At 43.5% G+C, this 20,482-nt stretch overlaps 2 protein-coding genes across 2 annotated transcripts in view; one reads left to right on the top strand and one right to left on the bottom strand.

The window, feature by feature from the left end:
* Positions 1 to 14,092, top strand: part of nav2a (neuron navigator 2a) — a 162,430-nt gene extending 148,338 nt beyond the window's left edge. Inside the window, exons 23-35 of the mRNA XM_037694567.1 lie at positions 604 to 776; positions 882 to 1,035; positions 1,585 to 1,771; positions 3,772 to 3,869; positions 6,104 to 6,199; positions 6,389 to 6,554; positions 6,924 to 7,159; positions 7,347 to 7,498; positions 9,153 to 9,224; positions 9,327 to 9,523; positions 9,615 to 9,733; positions 13,515 to 13,715; positions 13,803 to 14,092. Of these exons, the coding sequence (XP_037550495.1) occupies positions 604 to 776; positions 882 to 1,035; positions 1,585 to 1,771; positions 3,772 to 3,869; positions 6,104 to 6,199; positions 6,389 to 6,554; positions 6,924 to 7,159; positions 7,347 to 7,498; positions 9,153 to 9,224; positions 9,327 to 9,523; positions 9,615 to 9,733; positions 13,515 to 13,715; positions 13,803 to 13,928 (1,977 nt within the window). The 3' untranslated portion in view covers positions 13,929 to 14,092. The remainder of the gene's footprint in view (positions 1 to 603; positions 777 to 881; positions 1,036 to 1,584; positions 1,772 to 3,771; positions 3,870 to 6,103; positions 6,200 to 6,388; positions 6,555 to 6,923; positions 7,160 to 7,346; positions 7,499 to 9,152; positions 9,225 to 9,326; positions 9,524 to 9,614; positions 9,734 to 13,514; positions 13,716 to 13,802) is intronic.
* Positions 14,093 to 16,630: 2,538 nt separating this feature from the next.
* dbx1a (developing brain homeobox 1a) lies at positions 16,631 to 19,295 on the bottom strand. The gene is made up of 4 exons (XM_037697702.1): positions 18,864 to 19,295; positions 18,681 to 18,782; positions 17,098 to 17,300; positions 16,631 to 16,980 (listed from the first exon to the last, which is right to left on the bottom strand). The coding sequence occupies exons 1-4, from the start codon at positions 19,222 to 19,224 to the stop codon at positions 16,699 to 16,701; spliced, it is 948 nt and encodes a 315-aa protein (XP_037553630.1). The 5' UTR covers positions 19,225 to 19,295; the 3' UTR covers positions 16,631 to 16,698.
* Positions 19,296 to 20,482: the final 1,187 nt, after the last annotated feature.

Raw genomic sequence — 20,482 nt, 5'->3', positions numbered from 1 at the left:
TTATTTTACTACAAATTAAACCTTATTTTACTACAAATTAAACCTTATTTTACTACAAACTGAACCTTATTTTACTGCAAACTGGACTTTATTTTACTATAAACTAAACTTTATTTTACTATAAACTAAACTTTATTTTAGTACCAATCTAATTTTGTTTCTTACAGCTGTTTCATACTTGCTTGATGTAAAAAAGACAAATAGTTCAACTGTAAAGTAAATCTGGTTGTATATACTCTTTTATTTATTTTCCTTTGCTGTTTAGTTAGAAAAAGGTTGCATTTGCAAAGATACTGTATATTTTTTGAGCTGGATTTATTTTCTTTTTCATGGATAATTAGACAAAGTATAGTACAGTAGCACACAACATGGCCACGTGGGCTGTAGCTAAACAGAACAGGTTGCACTTGTTTGAGTGAAGATCTGAAGCTCCAAGTCTGTCATAAGACAATCTACCCATAATTCCTTTTCTCCCCAGTCTTGCGTTCACCTTCCTGCAGCTGAGTTTTGACCCTTTCCCAGCACACCTTCTTCCTTTTCTTCACAACCACGTTTAACATCGCTTTCTGACCTCTTTTTTATTCCTATTTTGTCTTGTTGCAGTTGAGAAGCTCTTTCAAACAAGCGTTCACCAAGAAGAAATCTCCCAAATCAGCTTCTTCTCATTCAGACATCGAGGAGATGACGGACTCATCGCTGCCGTCCTCCCCCAAGCTGCCTCACAACGGCGCTTCAGTCACCAGCCACCTGCTCAGAAACACTCACTCCAACACTCTGTGAGTTTCTGCTGCGACACTGAAGTTACTGCTCACTAAACGGTCCCAGCGCAGCAGCCTCCAGACTCTCCCTGTCTTTGAACTTTTTTATTCCTGTTTGCACAGACTGTCTGAGTGTTTGGACAGCGAGGCGGAGATGGTGATGCAGCTGCGCAGCGAACTCAGAGAGAAGGAGATGAAGCTGACTGATATCCGTCTGGAGGCGCTCAGCTCTGCACATCAGCTGGACCAGCTCCGAGAGGCCATGAACCGCATGCAGGTCGGCAGAAACCTATCCATACATCCATTTTCATTACCTATTTCTTCTTTTTCTGGCCGCTGGGGTCACTGGTGCCCATATCCAGCAGTCACTGTGCAAGAGGTGGGGTACACCCTGGACAGGTCTCCAGTCCATCACAGAGACACATAGAGACAAACGAGACAAACAACCATTCACTCTCTCACTCTCACCTAGAGACAATTTAGAGTTACCAATCAGCCTAACATGCTTGTTTTTGATCTGTGGGAGGAAACTGGAGTACCTGGAGAAAACCCACACATGCACGGAGAGAACGTGCAAACTCCACCCAAAAAGCCCCCCAACTGGGACTTGAACTAGTGACTTTCTCGCTGAGAGGCAGCAGCTCTACCAACTGTGCCACTGCGCCGTCAAACATATTGTTGAAAATATTGAATGTATGTACTTTGTGTGGATGTATGGATGGGTGGATGTATGGATGGGTGGATGGATGTGTTTCAGGTATTAGTAGGCACTTTAAGACTGGTTCTCTGTTTTGTGACTGACCCGAGCTGCTCGTGTGTTTGGCAGCTGGAGATCGAGAAGCTGAAGACGGAGAATGATCGTCTGAAGCTGGACAGTCAGGGCAGCAAGACCGGCTCCCAGGTGTCTGTCTCATCTTCTCCTCCCCCTCACACACAGAGCCACACTCCGGGGCCCGGTCCAGGACTGTCTCAGCACAGCCTCAACCTCACCACCAGCGAGTCCACCAGTCTGGGTAAGGCTCAACGGGACCCGTCAGACGAGCCCTCGTGTCATGACCTGAATGTTCTGTACAAACTTGTTAGGATTCTTTAAAAAAAATGATTTATTTTCTTAGAATAACAGAACTGTACCTGAACTAAATGAAAATATTTTATTAGGTCACTTACGTCCAACCTATAGAGCAAGTGTTGTGTCATCTCATAATAGCCAACTGAGCAAAGACCTCCTTTAAAATCAGATCTTTAGGCTCTTTGTCGCCTGCAGCCCGTCACAAAAACATTATTTGTTCCAATTTCTTTAGTTAAAACTATATGTTTTAAAAACTATAACACAATTTAGCACATACAACTCATTTTAGTTCCAACAAAGAGCTGTTAGCAGAGAACGTGACAGGATGTATTTCTCAGGTCTTTGGTGGATGTTTCCTGTTTCTCAAAGACTTTCTGATACTTTTCATCTGCTGTTTGAGCATCAGGCTTTTCTTGAAGCTTTAGTTGTTGTTTATTTTTTCATCCCACTATCTACTTTCTCTATTTGTATGCACATTTGACATAATCTGCTCTTATACCACAGTCAGTACAAGGACTGAACAGAAAAAGCAATGGGAGTTCAAATGGAAACTTTAAAAGACCTCTGGGAAGTTTGGCTTCTTGGATGTAAAACGTAAAGAAATTAAGGGTGTTTTGAATTCACCTGCAGAGTTTAAAACAGTCTCACGTTTTTGTAAATGAAAGTTTAAAACTTTTGACGTGAAAAATGTTCAAGTTGGGTTTGAGAGAGCAGGAAGGAGAAACTAGAAAGTTCCTGGAAAAACTTTGATGGGGACGGCCTATTTATTATTAAATTATTATTAATAATAAATATTAACATTAATAATTAACACTACTAAGTAATTAGTAATATTAATAATTATCAATACATTATTAATGTATTAATAATTATTGTTACTAATATTCATAATTATAATATATTAATATCAATAATTATTAATATTTATAATAATTAAAATTAATAGTAATTGCTGTTAATTATAATTTTTACTAATTAATAATAATAATAATAGGTGATAATAGGTAATAATAGGTGCCTTCCATGCATTGTTGAACCAAAATGGCTCCATATGTTACTCAGTTTCTTTGAAAAGTTTTCTCCTATTCATTTCCTATGGGAAAATTGGCAGCTTTGTTAGAAAAATATGTCGCCATGGTAACTTCAATTGCTAATGAAAGTAATAGCACACATCTCAGAGCCGGGCCGGTCATTTTGATATAACTTTTGTGAAGGTCCACGTTGTGTTTTGGGCCACATTAAAGTTGAAAAAGATACGCTTATCTGGTGTAGATTAATAAGTGAGCAGTCACCAACTAGTTCCTGGAGTTGGTGAAATATTGCATCTTTGTTTGCAAAATACGTCGCCATGGTAACGCGAAATGCCAATAAACGTAATAGCACACATCACGGGGCCGAGCCGGTCGTTTTGATATAACTTTTGTGGGGGTAGACATTGTGGTTCAGGCCGCATTAACGGAGATAGAAATGTAGACTCACTTCCGAGGGGTAGAATAATTGCATGGCAGGCACCAACAAACACAGAATGGCAGGTCCAGATGAACTTTCTTTAGTAGGAAAGACAAAAAACATGTTAAGGATAGAAATCATTTCTACTGATAAAACAAACAGGTTGAGCAGAATAAGTAAAGACAGCAGCAGAGTGAGGAAATGTGGTCGGTTTGTCCTCCAGGAGTCTAAGCCTATAGCAGCATAACTACGGGATAGCTCAGGAAACCCAAGCCAACTCTAACTATAGGATTTATGAAAAAGGAAAGTCTTAAATCCAGTCTTAAAACTGGATAATGTGTCAGCCTCACGGACAGAAACTGGAAGTTGGTTCCACAAGAGGGGCCTGATAACTGAAAGATCTGCCTCCCATTCTGCTTTTGGAAACTCTAGGAACCACAAGTAAAATGGCGAAATGGTGACGAATGTAAAAACCTTGCTTTTTTTTCCCGTCAGACATGCTGCTGGACGACACGGGTGGAGAAGGAGGCATGAGGAAGGAGGGGCGACACGTGAAGATCGTCGTCAGTCTGGATGAGGACAAGTGGGAGGAGGTGAGGCCACTTCATTCTGATGGAAAGTGTGGTGGTGGTCATGTGGGCTTTTCAAGGATTCAAGGTTCTTTATTCGTCATTCATAGCACATGTGGTACATGAGGTGGAACAAAATTGTGTACACAGGGTCCAAGTTACATCCAACAAAAGTATAAAATGTAAAATAAAAACAATAATAAGATCTAAGATATGAACTAAGAAAAACATGAACTAAAACCACACTAAGCACTATTAGTGTAAAACAATACACCGAACAGCAGCACGAACATGAGTCTGTGTGAGCAGATGAGCATGCATGAACACAGCAACATGAAACAGATCAGCAGCAGCATGAAACAGATCAGCAGCAACATGGAACAGATCAGCAGCAAATGAAACAGATCAGCAGCAGCATGAAACAGATCAGCAGCAACATGGAACAGATCAGCAGCAACATGAAACAGATCAGCAGCAGCATGGAACAGATCAGTAGCAACATGGAACAGATCAGCAGCAACATGATGTGATTTTTCACAGTGATTATTCTGATTAGAGATTCATGAGTCTAACAGCTTCAGGGTAGAAGCTGTTCCTCAGTCTAGTGGTTCTACACTTAATGCTCCTCAACCTCCTGCCTGAGGGAGCGGGGCAAAAAGTGTGTGTGCTGGGTGAGTGGGGTTCTTCATGATGCAGGTGGCCCTCTTCCTGCATCTGGAGGTGTAGATGTCTGTGATGGTGGGGAGTCTGACTCCAAAAGTCTTCTGTGCAGCCTTCACCACTCTCTGCAAAGCTTTTCTTTCTGCAGTTGTGGAGCCTCCATGCCACACGTTGATGCTGGAGCACAGGATGCTCTCCACTGCACACCTGTAGTGGTGTCCACCTGGAGCAGAAAAACTCTTACGTCCGTATGCTCTTTGTGGACTTCACATCCGCCTTCAACACCATGATCCCCCAAACACTGATGGACAAACTATCCACACTAGGACTAAGCCCCTCCATTTGCCACTGGGTACTAGACTTTTTAACAAACAGACCACAGTTAGTGAGGATCCACAACCTCTCCTCCTCCACCATAACCCTCAGCACTGGCTCTCCTCAGGGATTTGTGTTGAGCCCCCTCCTGTTTACTCTGCTCACGTATGATTGTGCAGCTACCCATCCAGGCTGTCACATTGTAAAGTTTGCAGATGATACAGCGGTGGTGGGATGCATCACAAACAATGATGAGTCCAGCTACAGGCAAGAGGTGGAACACCTGGAGAGCTGGTGCAAAGAGAATAACCTTCACATCAATGTGAAGAAGACAAAGGAGATGATTGTGGACTTCAGAAGGAACAAAAACATCTACACCCCCTGAACATAAGAGGATCTGCAGTGGAAGTGGTCTCCAGCTACAAGTACTTGGGTGTACACATGAATGACAACCTCAGCTGGAGCAACAACACCACCAGCCTGATCAAGAAAGCTCATCAGAGACTCTACTTCCTCAGACGGCTGAGGCGAGCTGGTCTGGGAAGCTCAGTCCTCACCTCCTTCTACAGGTGTGCAGTGGAGAGCATCCTGTGCTCCAGCATCAACGTGTGGCATGGAGGCTGCACAGCTGCAGAAAGAAAAGTTTTGCAGAGAGTGGTGAAGGCTGCACAGAAATCTGTCGGAATCAGTCTCCCCACCATCACAGACATCTACACCTCCAGATGCAGGAAGAGGGCCACCTGCATCATGAAGGACCCCACTCACCCAGCACACACACTTTTTGCCCCACTCCCCTCAGGAAGGAGGTTAAGGAGCATTAAGTGTAGAACCACTAGACTGAGGAACAGCTTCTACCCTGAGGCTGTTAGACTCATGAATCTCTAACTAGAATAATCACTGTGAAAAACCATATCATGTTGCTGCTGATCTGTTTCATGTTGCTGCTGATCTGTTTCAATGTTGATGTGTTCATGCGTGCACATCTGCTCACAGACTCATGTTCATGTTTGTGCTGATGTTCAATGTTTTTATGTTATGAGTGCTTAGTGTATATTTAGTTGATGTTTTTCTTAGTTCATATCTTAGATGTTATTACTGTTTTTCTTATACATTTTATTGTTGGATGTAACTGGGACCCCGTGTACATAATTTCGCTCCACCACATGTACCACATGAGGTGCGAATGACAATAAAGAAACTCTGACTCTGATTCTGTAGGAGGAGGTGAGGACTGAGCTTCCCAGACCAGACCAAAACCTTTGTATGTTTGTTTTTCTTTACAGGAGGGCCGACCTCGTCATTTTCTGATTGGCTGCATTGGTGTGAGCGGTAAAACCAAGTGGGACGTGCTGGATGGAGTGGTCCGACGCCTTTTTAAGGTAAATAAAGGCTATTTAAAACAAACAACAATTGTTTTCTTAACTGATCTCTTCCTCCACCTTTAACTTGTGATTTGTTGTTTCACTTCCACTGTGACAACTACCATTGTTCTTTGAAACATCACAGAGAAGAGCATATTTGGATTCACCTGAGAAACTTGTTAAGATTCGAGTTTTAATCCGTTGCAGGAGTACATTACTCACGTGGACCCGGTGAGCCAGCTGGGCCTGAGCACAGACAGTGTGCAGGGCTACAACATTGGAGAAATCCATCGACCCAGCATGGCCAGCACGCCCGAACTGCTGCCCTGCGGCTACCTGGTGGGAGACAACACCATTAACATCCAGCTGAAAGGTGCTAAAGCTCTCCACGCTGCAGAACACAGATCTGTTCTGGTTTAAACTAGCACCAAGAAGATTAAAAGCAGCATTTTAAATTGAAACTCTGTCTTTTCTCCATGTATGCTTATCAAATAACACAACTTTTTGTTCCTAATGAAATAAATATCTTTGGGTTTTAGACTATTAGTTGAAAACACAAGGTATCTTTTGTAGTCAAGTTTAAATTAAACCAACAAGTGAAATAAATGTATCAACACTAATACGTAAAATCCACTTAGCAGACATCAAAAGACACAAAGATCAGCTGATTGAGACAGAGGGTTTTAAAACAGACTTTAGGACATTTGTGAACACTTCATGATCAATAAATGTTTGTGTCCAGGTGCAAACAGTGAAAACGTGGACTCGCTGGTGTTCGACACGTTGATCCCAAAGCCGATGCTGCAGCGCTACATCTCCCTGCTTAAGGAGCACAGACGGGTCATCCTCTCAGGCCCAAGTGGTACAGGGAAGACCTACCTGGCCAACCAGCTGTCTCAACACCTGCTGCAGCTCGAGGGCCGACCCTCGACCCCAAATGCTGTTGTCACTTTCAACGTGGACCACAAGTCTAGCAAAGTACAAACACACAGCGTCTTTGTTTCAGTCCTGAAAAATGTTTCTGTATAACTGAATTGAACTCAAGTGAAACTTGTGTAAAACTGCACTGTCGTGGTTACAGCGAACATTTCAGGATGGACTTTGTGAAGGAGATGAAAGCGTTTAAACAATCTGGAGGTAAATGAAGCTTTGTCTGTGTCTCCAGGAGCTCCGTCAGTACTTGTCAGGTTTGGCTCAGCAGTGCAGCGGGGTGTCAGGAGAGGAGAGCCCTCTGGTGGTCATTCTGGACAACCTCCACCACGTCAGCTCCCTGGGAGAGATCTTCAATGGCCTCTTCAACTGCAACTACCAGCACAGGTCAGTTCACACTCATCCTTCTGCATCGTCTCTCACAAACACAGAAAACAGCGTTATCTGTTTCATACCTTATTATGAAGACAATCTTTAGGATGATAGGGCTTCCCATACCATCCATCTATCCTTTCATCCATCCATACATACATCTATCCATCCATCCTCTTTTGTTTGCTCTGAAGTCGGGTCTCAGGGACTTGAGCAGGGAGGTCCAGACATCTCTTTCCAAAGTCACGTCTTCCAGCTCTTCTGGGAGGACTCCAAGGTATTCCCAGTCCAACTGAGAGACATTGTCTCTCCAGCGTGTCCTGGGTCTTCCCTGGGATCTCCTCCCAATTGGACATGCCTGAAACACCTCCCTAGGGAGGCAACCAGGGAGCATCCTTACCAGAGTTCATGACCACAGGTGAGGGTGGGAATGTAGTCTGACCAGTAAACGGAGAGCTTTGCCTTACAGCTCAGCTCCCTCTTCACCACAACGGACCGGTACAGAGTTCGCAGTACTGCAGACGCTGCACCAATCAGTCCGTCAATCTCATACCCCTCACTTGAGAACAAAACACAGAAATACTTGAACTCTTCCACTTGAGACAAAACCCCACCATGACCTAAACAGAACAATCCACCCTTTTCTGACTGAGCACCATGGCCTCAGATTTGGATGGGAGGGTGGGTGGTGGTCGGGGAGTGGTGGCGCAGAGGTTAGAGAAGACGGGTCTGTGATTGGAAAGTTGCAGGTTCAACTCTCCAGACTGACTACATTAAAAAGTGGTTGGAAAAGGTGAAACACCCACACCTGCATCCTCCCTCATCTGCCCCACCCTGGGCCCTTGAGCAAGGCCCTTAACCCCCACCATCTGCTCCCACAGGTCTGTCTTGAAAATGAGTTCTCGTGACTCAATGAGACTACCTGAATAAATAAAGGATAAATAAAATAAAATAAAATTGATGAACACATACAAATGAATGTCGATGAATGCATTCATCATTCATTAGGAGTGAAAATGAAGGGGGGAGTCTGAGATTGTCATCATTATATGTTTCCAAATGGCAAAATTAGTTCTCTGCATTTCACCCGTCACACCTGAGATACACGCAGGTGGAGCAGTGTGCAGCTATGTAAGAGCTGGGGAGCAATTAGGGATTGGGTGTCTTGCTCAGAGACACCACGACATGTGGGAATGGCTGGCTGCCTCTAATCCATCTTGGCCCCAAAAAATAGACATTTGCATTATAGATTTATTGACGGAAAGGTTTTCATTTTCATCACTTACATGTAGCGACAAACTGAATCAAAGGCATCTGAGATGCTTTAGTTTCTCAAAGACGTTTCCTTTTTTTCATTTGACATTTATTTTTAGTTTGAAGCTGAAAGATGAAGAGTTTTATCAGAAGTGATGATGATGTTGATGCCGTTCAGTTTTGAGTTGATAATTTGAATTAGATTAAATATCAATAAATCTCTTTGGGAATCAGAAGAAGTCCAGTTGCCTTTTGATCCATTCATGTTCACCTCGATGCATTTTGTTTTATTCCCAGTCTCACACTTTCTAAATGGAAACAAGAGTCCAACCAGCAACTTTGCCAAATGTTACACTTTTATGCCATCTGTTCGGTGATTTAAGGTCCTCATCATGAGTTCTCATGTGTTTTTTAGTCCTTACATTATCGGCACCATGAGCCAAGCCACGTCATCGTCCCCTAATCTGCAGCTTCACCACAACTTCAGGTAAACTGCCATGAATCACCTTCTCCGACTCTAAACGGCTCCTTACGTTGGAGTTCTTCACGTTTTGCGTCTTATTTTACGACCAGTGTGTTCTCCACCCAGGTGGGTTCTGTGTGCCAACCACATGGAGCCGGTCAAAGGATTTCTCGGTCGCTACCTGAGAAGGAAGCTGATTGAGATGGAAATTGGCAGCCGGACACGCAGCATGGAGCTGGTGAAGATCATCGACTGGGTTCCACGGGTTTGGCACCACCTCAACCGATTCCTGGAGACTCATAGCTCCTCTGATGTCACCATTGGTGAGGAAACATGCCAGGGAAGAGAAATCCTTAAACAGTCATAAAACATGTATGTGAGCACTTTTTCCTCTCTTGGCGCTGTAACATGCAGGACCCCGTCTCTTTCTGTCATGTCCTATGGATGTGGAGGGATCCAGGGTTTGGTTCACCGATCTCTGGAATTACTCAATCATCCCCTACATGCTTGAGGCTGTGCGCGAGGGACTGCAGGTAGCTAAAACACACAATGTCTTATTTAAAGAGTTTAATGTTGGTGGTGAATTTTATTTATTTTTTATTGATATAAAACACTAAAATAACGTGGGCAGCACGGTGGCACAACTGGTAGAGCTGCTGCCTCTCAGTGAACAGGTCCCTGGTTCAAACTCCAGTCCAGGGTCCTTCTGGGAGGAGTTTGCATGTTCTCTCCGTGCATGCGTGGGTTTTCTCCGGGTACTCCGGTTTCCTCCCACAGACCAAAAACATGCATGTTAGGCTGATTGGTAACTCTAAATTGTCCCTAGGTGTGAGTGAGAGAGTGAATGGTTGTTTGTCTCGTTTGTCTCTATGTGGCCCTGTGATGGACTTGCGACCTGTCCAGGGTGTACCCCGCCCCTCGCACAGTGATTGCTGGACATGGGCACCAGCGACCCCCGTGACCCAAAATGGAATAAATGGGTAAAGATAATGGATGGATGGATGGACTAAAATAACGTCCTCTGGATATTTGTAGGTGAGTCAATATTTGTAGCTAACAATAAATAAAACTAGAGAAATTGCATTTCCTGCAAAAATGCACGTGTGAATGCCTTTTGCTCAATAATTATCTTAAAACAGCTGAATAGTAGCTAAAGAAGCATAAAAAAAGCTTAAATTAGCAGAAGGAAGCAGAAAGAGCAACAAGTTTGCCCAATTAGGCTGAAAGAAGAAAAATGAGCGCAAACAGTTTTTAAAAGCTGAAATTTCATAAAAACAACAGAATACTGGCTAAAACAAGCAGAAATAAGCTAAAGTTACTAGAAGGAAGTGGATAGAGTATGATTTAGCTGAATTAGGCTGAAAAAAGTTGGATTGACTTTAAAAAAAATGTGGAATTAGCTGAAAAACCTGAAATTAGCATAAAACAGTTAAATAGTAGCTGAAATAGCAAAAAAGCTGAAATTAGCAGAAATAAGCACAACGGAGCATAATCTGAAATATCTGAAACAATCTGAAATTTCAAAAATCTGAAATAAACAGAAATAAGCACAATAAAGTTGAAATTACCTGAAAAAGGCTTAAATTGGACAAAAACAGCCTAATAGTAGCTAAAACAAGCAGAAAGAAGCTTAAATTACCAGAAGGAAGTGGGTAGAGCATGCTTTTGTTGAATTAGGCTGAAAAAAGTTGGATTGATTTAAAAAAAAAAATGCAATTAGCTGAAAAAGCTGAAATTAGCATAAAACAGCTAAATAGCTGAAATAGCAGAAATATCTGATTCTTCCAAAATGAGCTGAAAAGAGCATAACACGCTGAAATTAGCAGAAATAAGTTAGAAGAAGTACAAAAATGTTGAAGTAAGCTGAATAAAGCTGAAACGAGCACAAAACAGCTGAAAAAACAGCTGAAATTAGCTGAACTAGCTGAATTTTTTTTTTCAGTCTATTAGGGATAATTATCATCTACCAATATGCCAAGTTTCATCTGAATAGCTCTAAAAATGGTAGAGTTATTCTAGTTTCTCTATAAAACAGCTGAATAGTAGCTAAACAAATGCAGAAAGAAGCTTAAATTTCCAAAAGGAAGTGGAGGAAGCTTAAGTGTGCCCACTATGGTTGAAACAGGCAGAAATTAGCTCAATAAAGTTGAAATTATCTGCGAAAAGCTAGAATTTGCTAGAAAAACATCTAAATAGTAGCTAAAACAAGCAGAAAGGAGCTTCAGTTACTAGTAGGATGTCAGAGGAACATGTTTTTGCTGAATTAAGCTGACAAAAGTTATGATTGCAAAAAAACGTAGAATTAGCTGATAAAGATTAAATTAGCATGAAAACAGCTAATGCTAGCTGAAATAGCAGAAATAGCTAAAACATCCAGAAATAAGCTGAAAGGAGCAGAACAAGCATAAATTAGCATAAATATGGTTGAAGAAGCATAAAAATGTTGATGTTAGCAGAATGAAGCTGAAAGGACCACAAAACAGCTGAAAAAACAGCTGAAATTAGCTGAACTAGCTGAATTTTGTTTAAAATTTTGTGCAAGGAATCTGAAAGAACCATAACCAGGTCTAAATGTGAAAGTAGTAGTACCAGGTTCTAAACGAATCAAAAGTTATGAAGGATGTAAAATGAGCTCCATTCATTTTCAATGAGAGCAAATATGCCAGAAAAGGCTAAATGTCTCAAAAAGCTAAAGTTGCACCAAGACCAAAAGTCATAGCAGACATGTCCTGAAACAGCTGAATGTTTTGATGTATGATTTGTTGAAATAGCACAAAAACTGTGGGAGTAGTTAGATGATGAAAAACATACGGAATAAAAAGTGAATCACTAAAGTGTGAATGCCACAATAAAAGTTGTGGAACTGATCAGACTTGGTTGATCGAAGCCAAACAGAAGAATTACTTCTCCTGCGTGTAGTTTGATGTGATTTAATCAGTTGGTGAAGCTCTGGTTATCAGTGAGCAGAAGGGAGAGCTGACAAGACCTATTCTGATTTTAGTCACTAAAACAGGCGTACCGTAGTCTTAGTCGATATCACAATAAAGGTCCTAGAAAATCCACATTACAAAGTCTAGGTGCTACAAAGACGAAGCAGCAGCACAAGATCTGTTGAAACGAAAGTTTGTTGGTTTCATTAAAAACAAATATTATCAGATGTTTTTTTTTCTTTGTAGACTGTTTCTACATAACAACAAAAAAGGTTAAACCGTGTCATCTGTATCAGTTTTTTTAATTGAGAAACATTTCATCATCCATCCAGAGGACTTCCTCAGTCTACAACCTGCCAACCAGATCTGTCCCATAGGTATCCTTCACTGCTGTGTTTCAAGCCAACCTCCTGTTGGACTCTCAGAAGAAGACTTTTAACACGTGCACAACACATCCATCCAAAACAATCAATCATGTACAACAATCAAATGTTTTAGGCCAGAGGGCCCACTTGCTACTCACAGAAACAGTCTGAGGACAACCAAGGCCAAAGTGGTTCAGAAAAAGGGTTGTAAGCTCAATCATCCAGGTAGATAACTAAAACCCAAACAACAACCCTTTTTCAGAACCACTTTGGCCTTGGCTGTCCTCAGACTGTTTCTGTGAGTAGCAAGTGGGTCCTCTGGACTAAAACACTTGATTATTGTACATGATGATTGATTGTTTTGGATGGATGTGTTTTGCACTTATTAAAAGTCTTCTTCTGTGATTCCAACAGGAAGTTAGCTTGAAACACAACAGTGAAGGCTACTTATGGGACAAATCTGGTTGGCAGGTTGTAGACTGAGGAAGTCCTCTGGATGGGGGATGAAAGATTTCTCACTTAAAGAAACAGGTCCAGATGACACGATTATATATATATATATATATATATATATATATATATATATATAAAATATATATATATATATGTTTTTATATATATATTTTATATATATATAAAAACAGTTTATTTTTAAAACAGCTTCTGGTGGAGGTCTGGATCCAGGCGGGGGTCCAGTCTGTTAAGAGAGCGAGGTTAGTGACTGTGCTGGGATTAGTCACTAACCTCCCCAGTCTGTACGTGGCAGGTGCTGTACTGGCACTGGTGCTGGTGGCGTCACTCGTGCAGAGTGAGCTGCAGCAGCGGAGCAGATTGGTGCTGTTCGTGGTCCGTGGGGGGAAAATCCAGAAACTGGGTCCAGTAAACATACACAGGAGAGCAGAGAGTAGATACCAGAACCAAGTCGCATAGAATGGAAACAACTTTAAGGCAACATTTGAAGTGTTTGCTTCAGATACTCTGTTAAAACCAAAGCATGGTCTGACTTTTTGTGTCTACAGTTGTACGGCCGCAGGGCAGCGTGGGAGGACCCAGCAGCCTGGGTGATTGACACCTACCCATGGTCATCGTCTCCGCCTCCGGGTGAGTGGCCCCCCCTGCTGCAGCTCCGCCCGGAAGACGTGGGCTTCGACGGCTACTCCGCACCGAGAGAAGGAGCCAGGAAGGAGCTGCCGCAGAGCGACAGTGATGCGGACCCACTGGTGAGTAAAACAAACGCCCTCCCTGTGAAATGCTAATTCAACAGGAAGCAGTGAAACAGAATACGGTGATGTCATTTCCGCCAACAGATGAACATGCTGATGCGTCTGAAAGAAGCGGCGACGTCGTCGAGCCCGCAGAGCTACGACAGTGACTCCAACAGCAACAGTCACCATGACGACATCTTGGACTCGTCGCTGGAGTCAACTCTGTGATGCTTTCAAAATCATTTTTAAAATAACTTCTTCTTTTTTTTTTTTTTTTTGGTCACAAAATGTAGCCACCTTGTTTGGGTGCAGGTAACCCAAATATTTAAGAGGAACAATATCCAACTGGATTCCAGTAAAGAGAGCAACAAATGTTTCCAGAGCACTGCCTTTTACCTTCACCGCTGTGGCCGGGGGCTCCTCTATCAGGAGCTAACGCCTGTTTCAGGCAGACAGAGGAAGCACACAGCCTGTCCATGTTGGTGAGGCGGCACCTGGTTCACTGAAACACAAGCCAGGTGTTCTTCATCCTCCGCTGGGCTGCAGCGTCTGCTGCGTGGCACCAGAGCGGCCTGCAGGTGGCGATGCTGTCCTCTGGAGCAACCACCTGCTACAGGATGGATGAGTGGATGGATGAACATCCAACCTTCACAGCTCAGTCTGTCTGACTTTTTGTGGATACATGGAGCTGATGTGAAGGTGTGGGCCATCGTCAGTCAGTTGTCTTGTCCAGAACATCTGTGTACCATTCTAAATCCTGCGACGGTGTCATCATTTTACAGCGAACAGATCAGTTCCATTTACGTCTGAATTGTATTGAAACTGAACGCTGAGTTTCTGTTTGTGTACTGTAGCAAAACTGCCACCATATTTGTGATAAAACCCCACCAGCTATAACTAATACGTACTCGGTTGCCATGGTTTTTACAGACCCTCTGGGTTTTTTTAATTCCCGTTTAACATTAGGTGCTGTGAAATGACATTTGTCGTGACCTCGTCCTGTAGAAATCAAACTCTGTGCTAAATACTTGCGGATGCGATCGCACCCGTCCCAAAAACTCTGCCGTTTACTTCATGGCCTGACAAGTTACTCAGCCTCGTACTTTCAGTTCCAGCAGATTTCTCCTGAGCTTCGACGGAGTTCAGCGTATCCAGATCACGCCACGAAGTTGGTTATAAACTTGAAAGTGAACACAGGTTTTCTGACCTGTGCATGTTAAAACAAGAACGTCAGATAAAATGATTAAAAAGCACACGTGTATAAGTACTTTTAAATGAGCAAAATCAGCTTAATTATATGAAGGAAACGGCGCTGACTGATAAATTAGCATTTCCTTTGATTTTTATCCTTTTAATATTTTCATGTTTACCAAACAACGTCCCTGCAAACTTCCAGGTATTTTTTTTTTTTTTACTCATAAAATATGTTTTTGGCCCACGCAGGCTGTTGTAGCACAGTTCTCCTTTTGGTGCTGGACTGAATCTAAACAAACCTTGCCTTACTCTTTTTTTTTTTTTTTTACCAGACTATGTGCATTAGCTGATAATTAGCTGATAATTAGCTGATAATTAGCTGAAGCGGCTGTAAATGGAACAGGGCTAAGAGTCGACTCCTCGAAGCCACCGCAGTGGTCGAGGACCGCCGACCACCTCTCATATCAACCACAGAAGCCGTGAGGTCGAGACGTGAACGAGACGCGGTCGTTTTCTTTTGTTCTTTTGCATGAGTAAGAAGACTGTAAATATTTTGACCTGCTCGAATGAAAAAAAAAAACTTTAACTGTGTTTCGGTGCTTGAAATCAGAACCCTGTTTGGGGTTATCTGTGTGCGAGGAAAGTAAAAGGTGTTTTTTATTTTATTTGATTTTTTTAGCATCTTTTAATTCTGCGTTGTTGCTACATTTATATTTTGATTGTGTGAACAAAAGTTCTAACATGTTGAACCAATTAAGTGAAAACTAACATTAGCGCTGCTTTGTTAATATAATTAAGAGTTATAAAGGTACTTGTGATGAAATGATAATGACTTTTTTTGTATTTTAAAGTTATGGTCCTTTTGTTTTTCTTTATCTCGTCAAGACTTTATTCAGAAAAGAGATGTTTAGAGAGAAAAGTGGTCCTTTCAATGTTTTTGTTTTCTCACTGATCCTATGCAATCTTCATTCTGATAGTTTTCAGCTACCTTCAAATGTTTTGCATGATGCCAGACATGCTTGTTTCCATAACGCCCACCTGCTCCCGTGTTTTCAAGCACAAAGAGGGTTTCTGCTCCGAGGGGTGTGAATGTTGCTCCAAGCATTTGACGAACTCGACGAATGTTTAGCTTTCATAGCCATGTACATTTTTTATATGTAACATACAACTGTGTAAATAGTTTGATGGTCTTGCAGGATTTTTATGACTTTTTCTAGCCAATTTGGTACGATACTTGAATATTTTGTGTAAAGTCTCTTCTCAGCAGAGAAAATGATTTGGTTTGTAACGTGTCTGCTCACCCGCGGCTCGGAGAATCGAACCTGATATCACTGTAGTCTTAAGTTATTGTGATTCAATAAATTTATTAATTATTTATAACAGAATTTGTGTTCGCCGTTGATGTGCTGAAGCCACCAAACACATTTCACTTTGAACTTTTTTCACATTTTATTTGGCGTTTGTACAAAACGAGTGAGATGTACATATATACAGCATACTTATAAAACACATTCATATAAATTAAAAATAACTACTTTTTCTCATAAACAGCTTTTCAACATTAAGGCTAAAGTAACTTAATAATCTTGGCATTTAATTTCCATACAAACTTGTACAAAATACTGTACATTTTAGCAAAGCTGTGCAAAACAGCAAACTGTATCTGAATCAGAACCCGTCCAGCACAGCACCTTTTTATCTTTTCTGTTCAGACATGAGTTCTTGCATCAGGGAGCAGCTTTTTACAACATCTGGTCACAGTCACAGAAAACAACTTGTAGATAATAAATCTTAAGGACAATAATTAAGACACTGTTATTTCTTCTTCGTCTGACTCTGAGAAATCCGAGTGCTTACTGGAAAGAGAGGGAGAAGAAAGGTTGCACCCTGCCGCCCTCATCCTCTCTCTTCCGAACTCTTCCTCCTCCTCTTCCTCGGCGGAGGACTTCTTGCCCACGTCGCTCAGGTCCGGGTGTGGGTTGGCTTTGGTGGGCAATGTCTGTTCCCGACACCCCCCGGATGACAGCAGCTCTCGTTCCTTGGAGTTCCTCCACTTCATCCTCCGGTTCTGAAACCAGATTTTCACCTGCAGACGGGGAGAGAACACTGAGCGGAGAGGTTCTGCGTCGTGCGCAACAGGAGCTTTACGCATAAATTACGCGCAGCCACTGACGCGTTTAAAAACACCAGGAAGAAGTTTTACCTGCGAGTCTTTAAGGCCCAGCTTAGAGGCCAGTTTTTTTCTGTCGGGCTTGCTGATGTATTTCTGCTTTTGGAACATTTTCTCCAAGGCTTTGCGCTGGACGTCGGAGAACACCGCCCTCCTCAGCATCCCTCTGCGAGGTTTTCCTCTGGCGGCCAGGGGCCACGAGAAAGTCCCGGGGATGGGAACCACGGAAGAAGATGCTGCAAAGCAAACATAATTGGAATTTAAAATAATAATAATCTCCTAAACCCAATATTAAAACTTAAACCCGATTAGATCTGGAGTTATCTAATTTTAAACTGAGCAGCACCGCCTCGGGTGTGAGTGAAATGGCACGAGGTGACTAATTAGCACATTGGCCGGTCCTCAGCCGCATTGGTATGGTAAAGAGGTAGCGAACCCTTAAAGGAACCCTGTGAGGGCGGACAGAGGAGTTAATAAACCGTGAACAGTAATTGTGTAGTAATGAACTAACGCAGAAAAGACTCTGGACAGGCGGCGAAGGCCATATATTACCGCAACAAAAGGAGATTTACACTTTCAAACTAAACACAACTGCATACCAGAATACTGATGCCCGGCGGGGGGAGTGAGCAGGAGAGGGGAATGAAGCAGTCCCCCCCCCCCCCCCCCCTTCCACTTCTTGCCCTCAAATCATTTTCATTAAATGAACACGAAAAGCTATTGAAGGCGCTGGAGTTGTTTTGTGGAGGCATTCAGCTGAGCTCATGAAAAGACTCCATCTCCATTCTGGTTTGTCTGAATGAAAGCCCGGACAGCGACTTTATAGACTTTAATAAGGGATTATTCTTTATTTCAACTCCTTCACTGTTTGGTCAGAGAATACAGGAACGTTTAGGGCACAGAGGTAAAGGAGTGGTGGGGGGTCAGTGGTAACCATATCCTACAGAATGAGGCGAGAGAACGGACTTTTCCCAGGTGGGGCACATTGGGCCCCTCGGAGTTGGACACCTGGCCACCCCGCAGTGCGCGGACTGGACTTCCTGGTCCCTGTGGCCGCAGCAGAATCGGGAACAACGCCGCACCATGTGGTCTTGTGAGAATATTGACAACATCAATAGCTCCTAATGGGAAATTAGTGCATGACTGGTTCACGCCTCTGGCCCGCCTGGTAAAAGTCACTCTCCTGGGTATGTGGGTGGTTCACCCGGTGGGAGCTGACCACATTGGTCACGGTGCTGGGGGGCTTTGTTGCCGTCAGAGCGGCCCGGTGGTCCCCCCCGGGTCCTGTGGGAAAAACGGAGGGCCGGGGAAATGCCAAAACGCCCCCCAATGGGAAGCAAGGGGACTATAACTCGCTACCCCGCCTCAAATTTAGAGCGTGACGATTTGGGATAATTGTTTAATTAGGGGGTGGGTGTGTTGGCCCTGGCAGGGGCCAGAGCAGCGGTCCCCATTAATAAGACAGTGATTTCTTCTTTTCTGGCTGTTTGCCCCTTTTCTTCTTCTATTTCAGCTCAAATATATGACAGCAGTGACAGTGGTTTACATTTAAATGCAATTAGCTCAGACAGGGTTCTAACGACCGTGAAGGAGGGGGCCATCAGAGCTGCACCCACCTGGTAGATAAGGTGTTCTGAATATGGGGTGGAAGGTTCCGTCAAAGCAGGGGACGGGGAAGGTCTTGGACTGCAGGCAGTGGACCGCAGGAGGGGGGGAAGCTGCTGGGGGAACACCACAAATGTTAAAATCATTCCTGGACGAGGAGGAAACAAACTGCTCAAAGTGACGTCATCACTCACCTGTTTTTGGCGACGGCGCGAGGATGGCGCTCACTCCGAATTTGAGAAAACTTGGATCTTTGCCGTTCAGGACAGAGGTTTTAGGAGAGCAGGACTCGCGCGTCACCGCGGCAGGCGCGCGCTCCGTGGATGCTCCGTTGAAGGACCCTGTTGTGGTGGCGGGGGCCAGGGGCGCGCTCGCGGGCGCCACGGTCCGGTTCATGAAGGCGGCGGGGCGGCTTATCCGGAGCAGGTCCTCCACCAGGAAGCTGGAGTGGCTCTGGAAGGCGGCGGGCAGCGCGTGGTGCAGCGGCAGGGCCGCGGCGGGCCGGTACAGCCCCGGGTAGAAGGCCGGGGGCGCGAGGACACTTGGGATCATCATGGTCCCAGCTTCGGAGGAGAGATGAAAAGTCAGAGATAATTCCGCGTGTCAGCTGAGAGGGAGTCAGTATGGCTAAATGCTCTGCCTTCCTCAGGGAGAAGAGACTTATACTAACCCCCCCCCCCCCCCGCTCCCCCTCCACAATGGAGCTGTACAAAGTTCTCCACATGGGTCGCTTTCACGCTGCGTCCCCCGGCCCGCTGATTGGCTGCAGGACGCAATTTATGATTGTATGAGACTTGATGAGGCAGCAGAGACAATGAGAACCACTTTCTTTCTTTCTGTTTGTGTTTGTGGTGAAAGCAACGCGGCCAGTGGATGAACAATCTTTACACTCCTGCCTTAAACTTTGTAAAGTGTTTTCTTCATGCACTTATGCAGGGTCAGAAAGATGCTTCATTACGTTTCCATGCAATTATGTAACGATTCCAACAACCTGTTTAAAGTAAACAAAGTGCTGAATTAAAAGACCCTATAAACCCTCCGTGCAGAACCTCGCATGTAAATGCGTTTTAGGGTTTCATGGGATTCTCAACACTCAATCTGGCCTTCGTCATGGAGTAATGTCTTAAAGGGATTTCTGCTATCAAAACGCTTTAACAGATGTGTTAAATATCACTGTCTGCGCACAGCCGCAGCTCGGCGCGCACATGGAGAAGTGTGCGGCCCGCACCGTGCACTCCTGATCCTGTTAACCATGAACTGACACCCTCAGCTGCGAGGGAGCCCCCCCGTAGCCCCCCAGCCTTTCTCTGTGTCCCACCGTCGCCTTCAAAAAGAATAATAAAAAAAGCTTTATTTCTATAGACTGTTTTGTTCTGCTGTTTTAACCGAGTGAATAAAAGTGCATCTGTGATTTGATTTGAAACGCATTCATATGAGCGGACTCTGAGACCCCCACATAAAACTCTTATTACAGCAGCTTGGAGCCTGATAGTCGTGTTCTGTCAGCCCCATCCTTTTTTCCCCCCGCCCCCCCCTCCCCCCCTCCAACACACACACACACACACACACAAATAAAACCCCGCCGAAGCAGAGTAATCAGGTGAAAACGCGTTATGGAGCAGAAAAAATAAAACGGGAAAAAAGCTTAAAAGCTGCCTGTTTAAATTAGAATTAAAACAAATAAAAAGGAATAAAAAATGACCTATAGATTAAACTTTTTTTATTTTTTATTTTAAAGCTGTACTTTTTAAGACGCGCCCTTAATGTTCTCAATAACGTATACACATACATATGTATACGTTATGTATATGTA

This window comes from Nematolebias whitei, chromosome 2 (assembly GCF_014905685.2).
Source record: "Nematolebias whitei isolate Nwh7 chromosome 2, NemWhi1, whole genome shotgun sequence".
NCBI lineage: Eukaryota > Metazoa > Chordata > Actinopteri > Cyprinodontiformes > Rivulidae > Nematolebias > Nematolebias whitei.
Note: the sequence above shows the minus strand (reverse complement) of the source record. Positions and strands in the feature narration are given on the sequence as shown.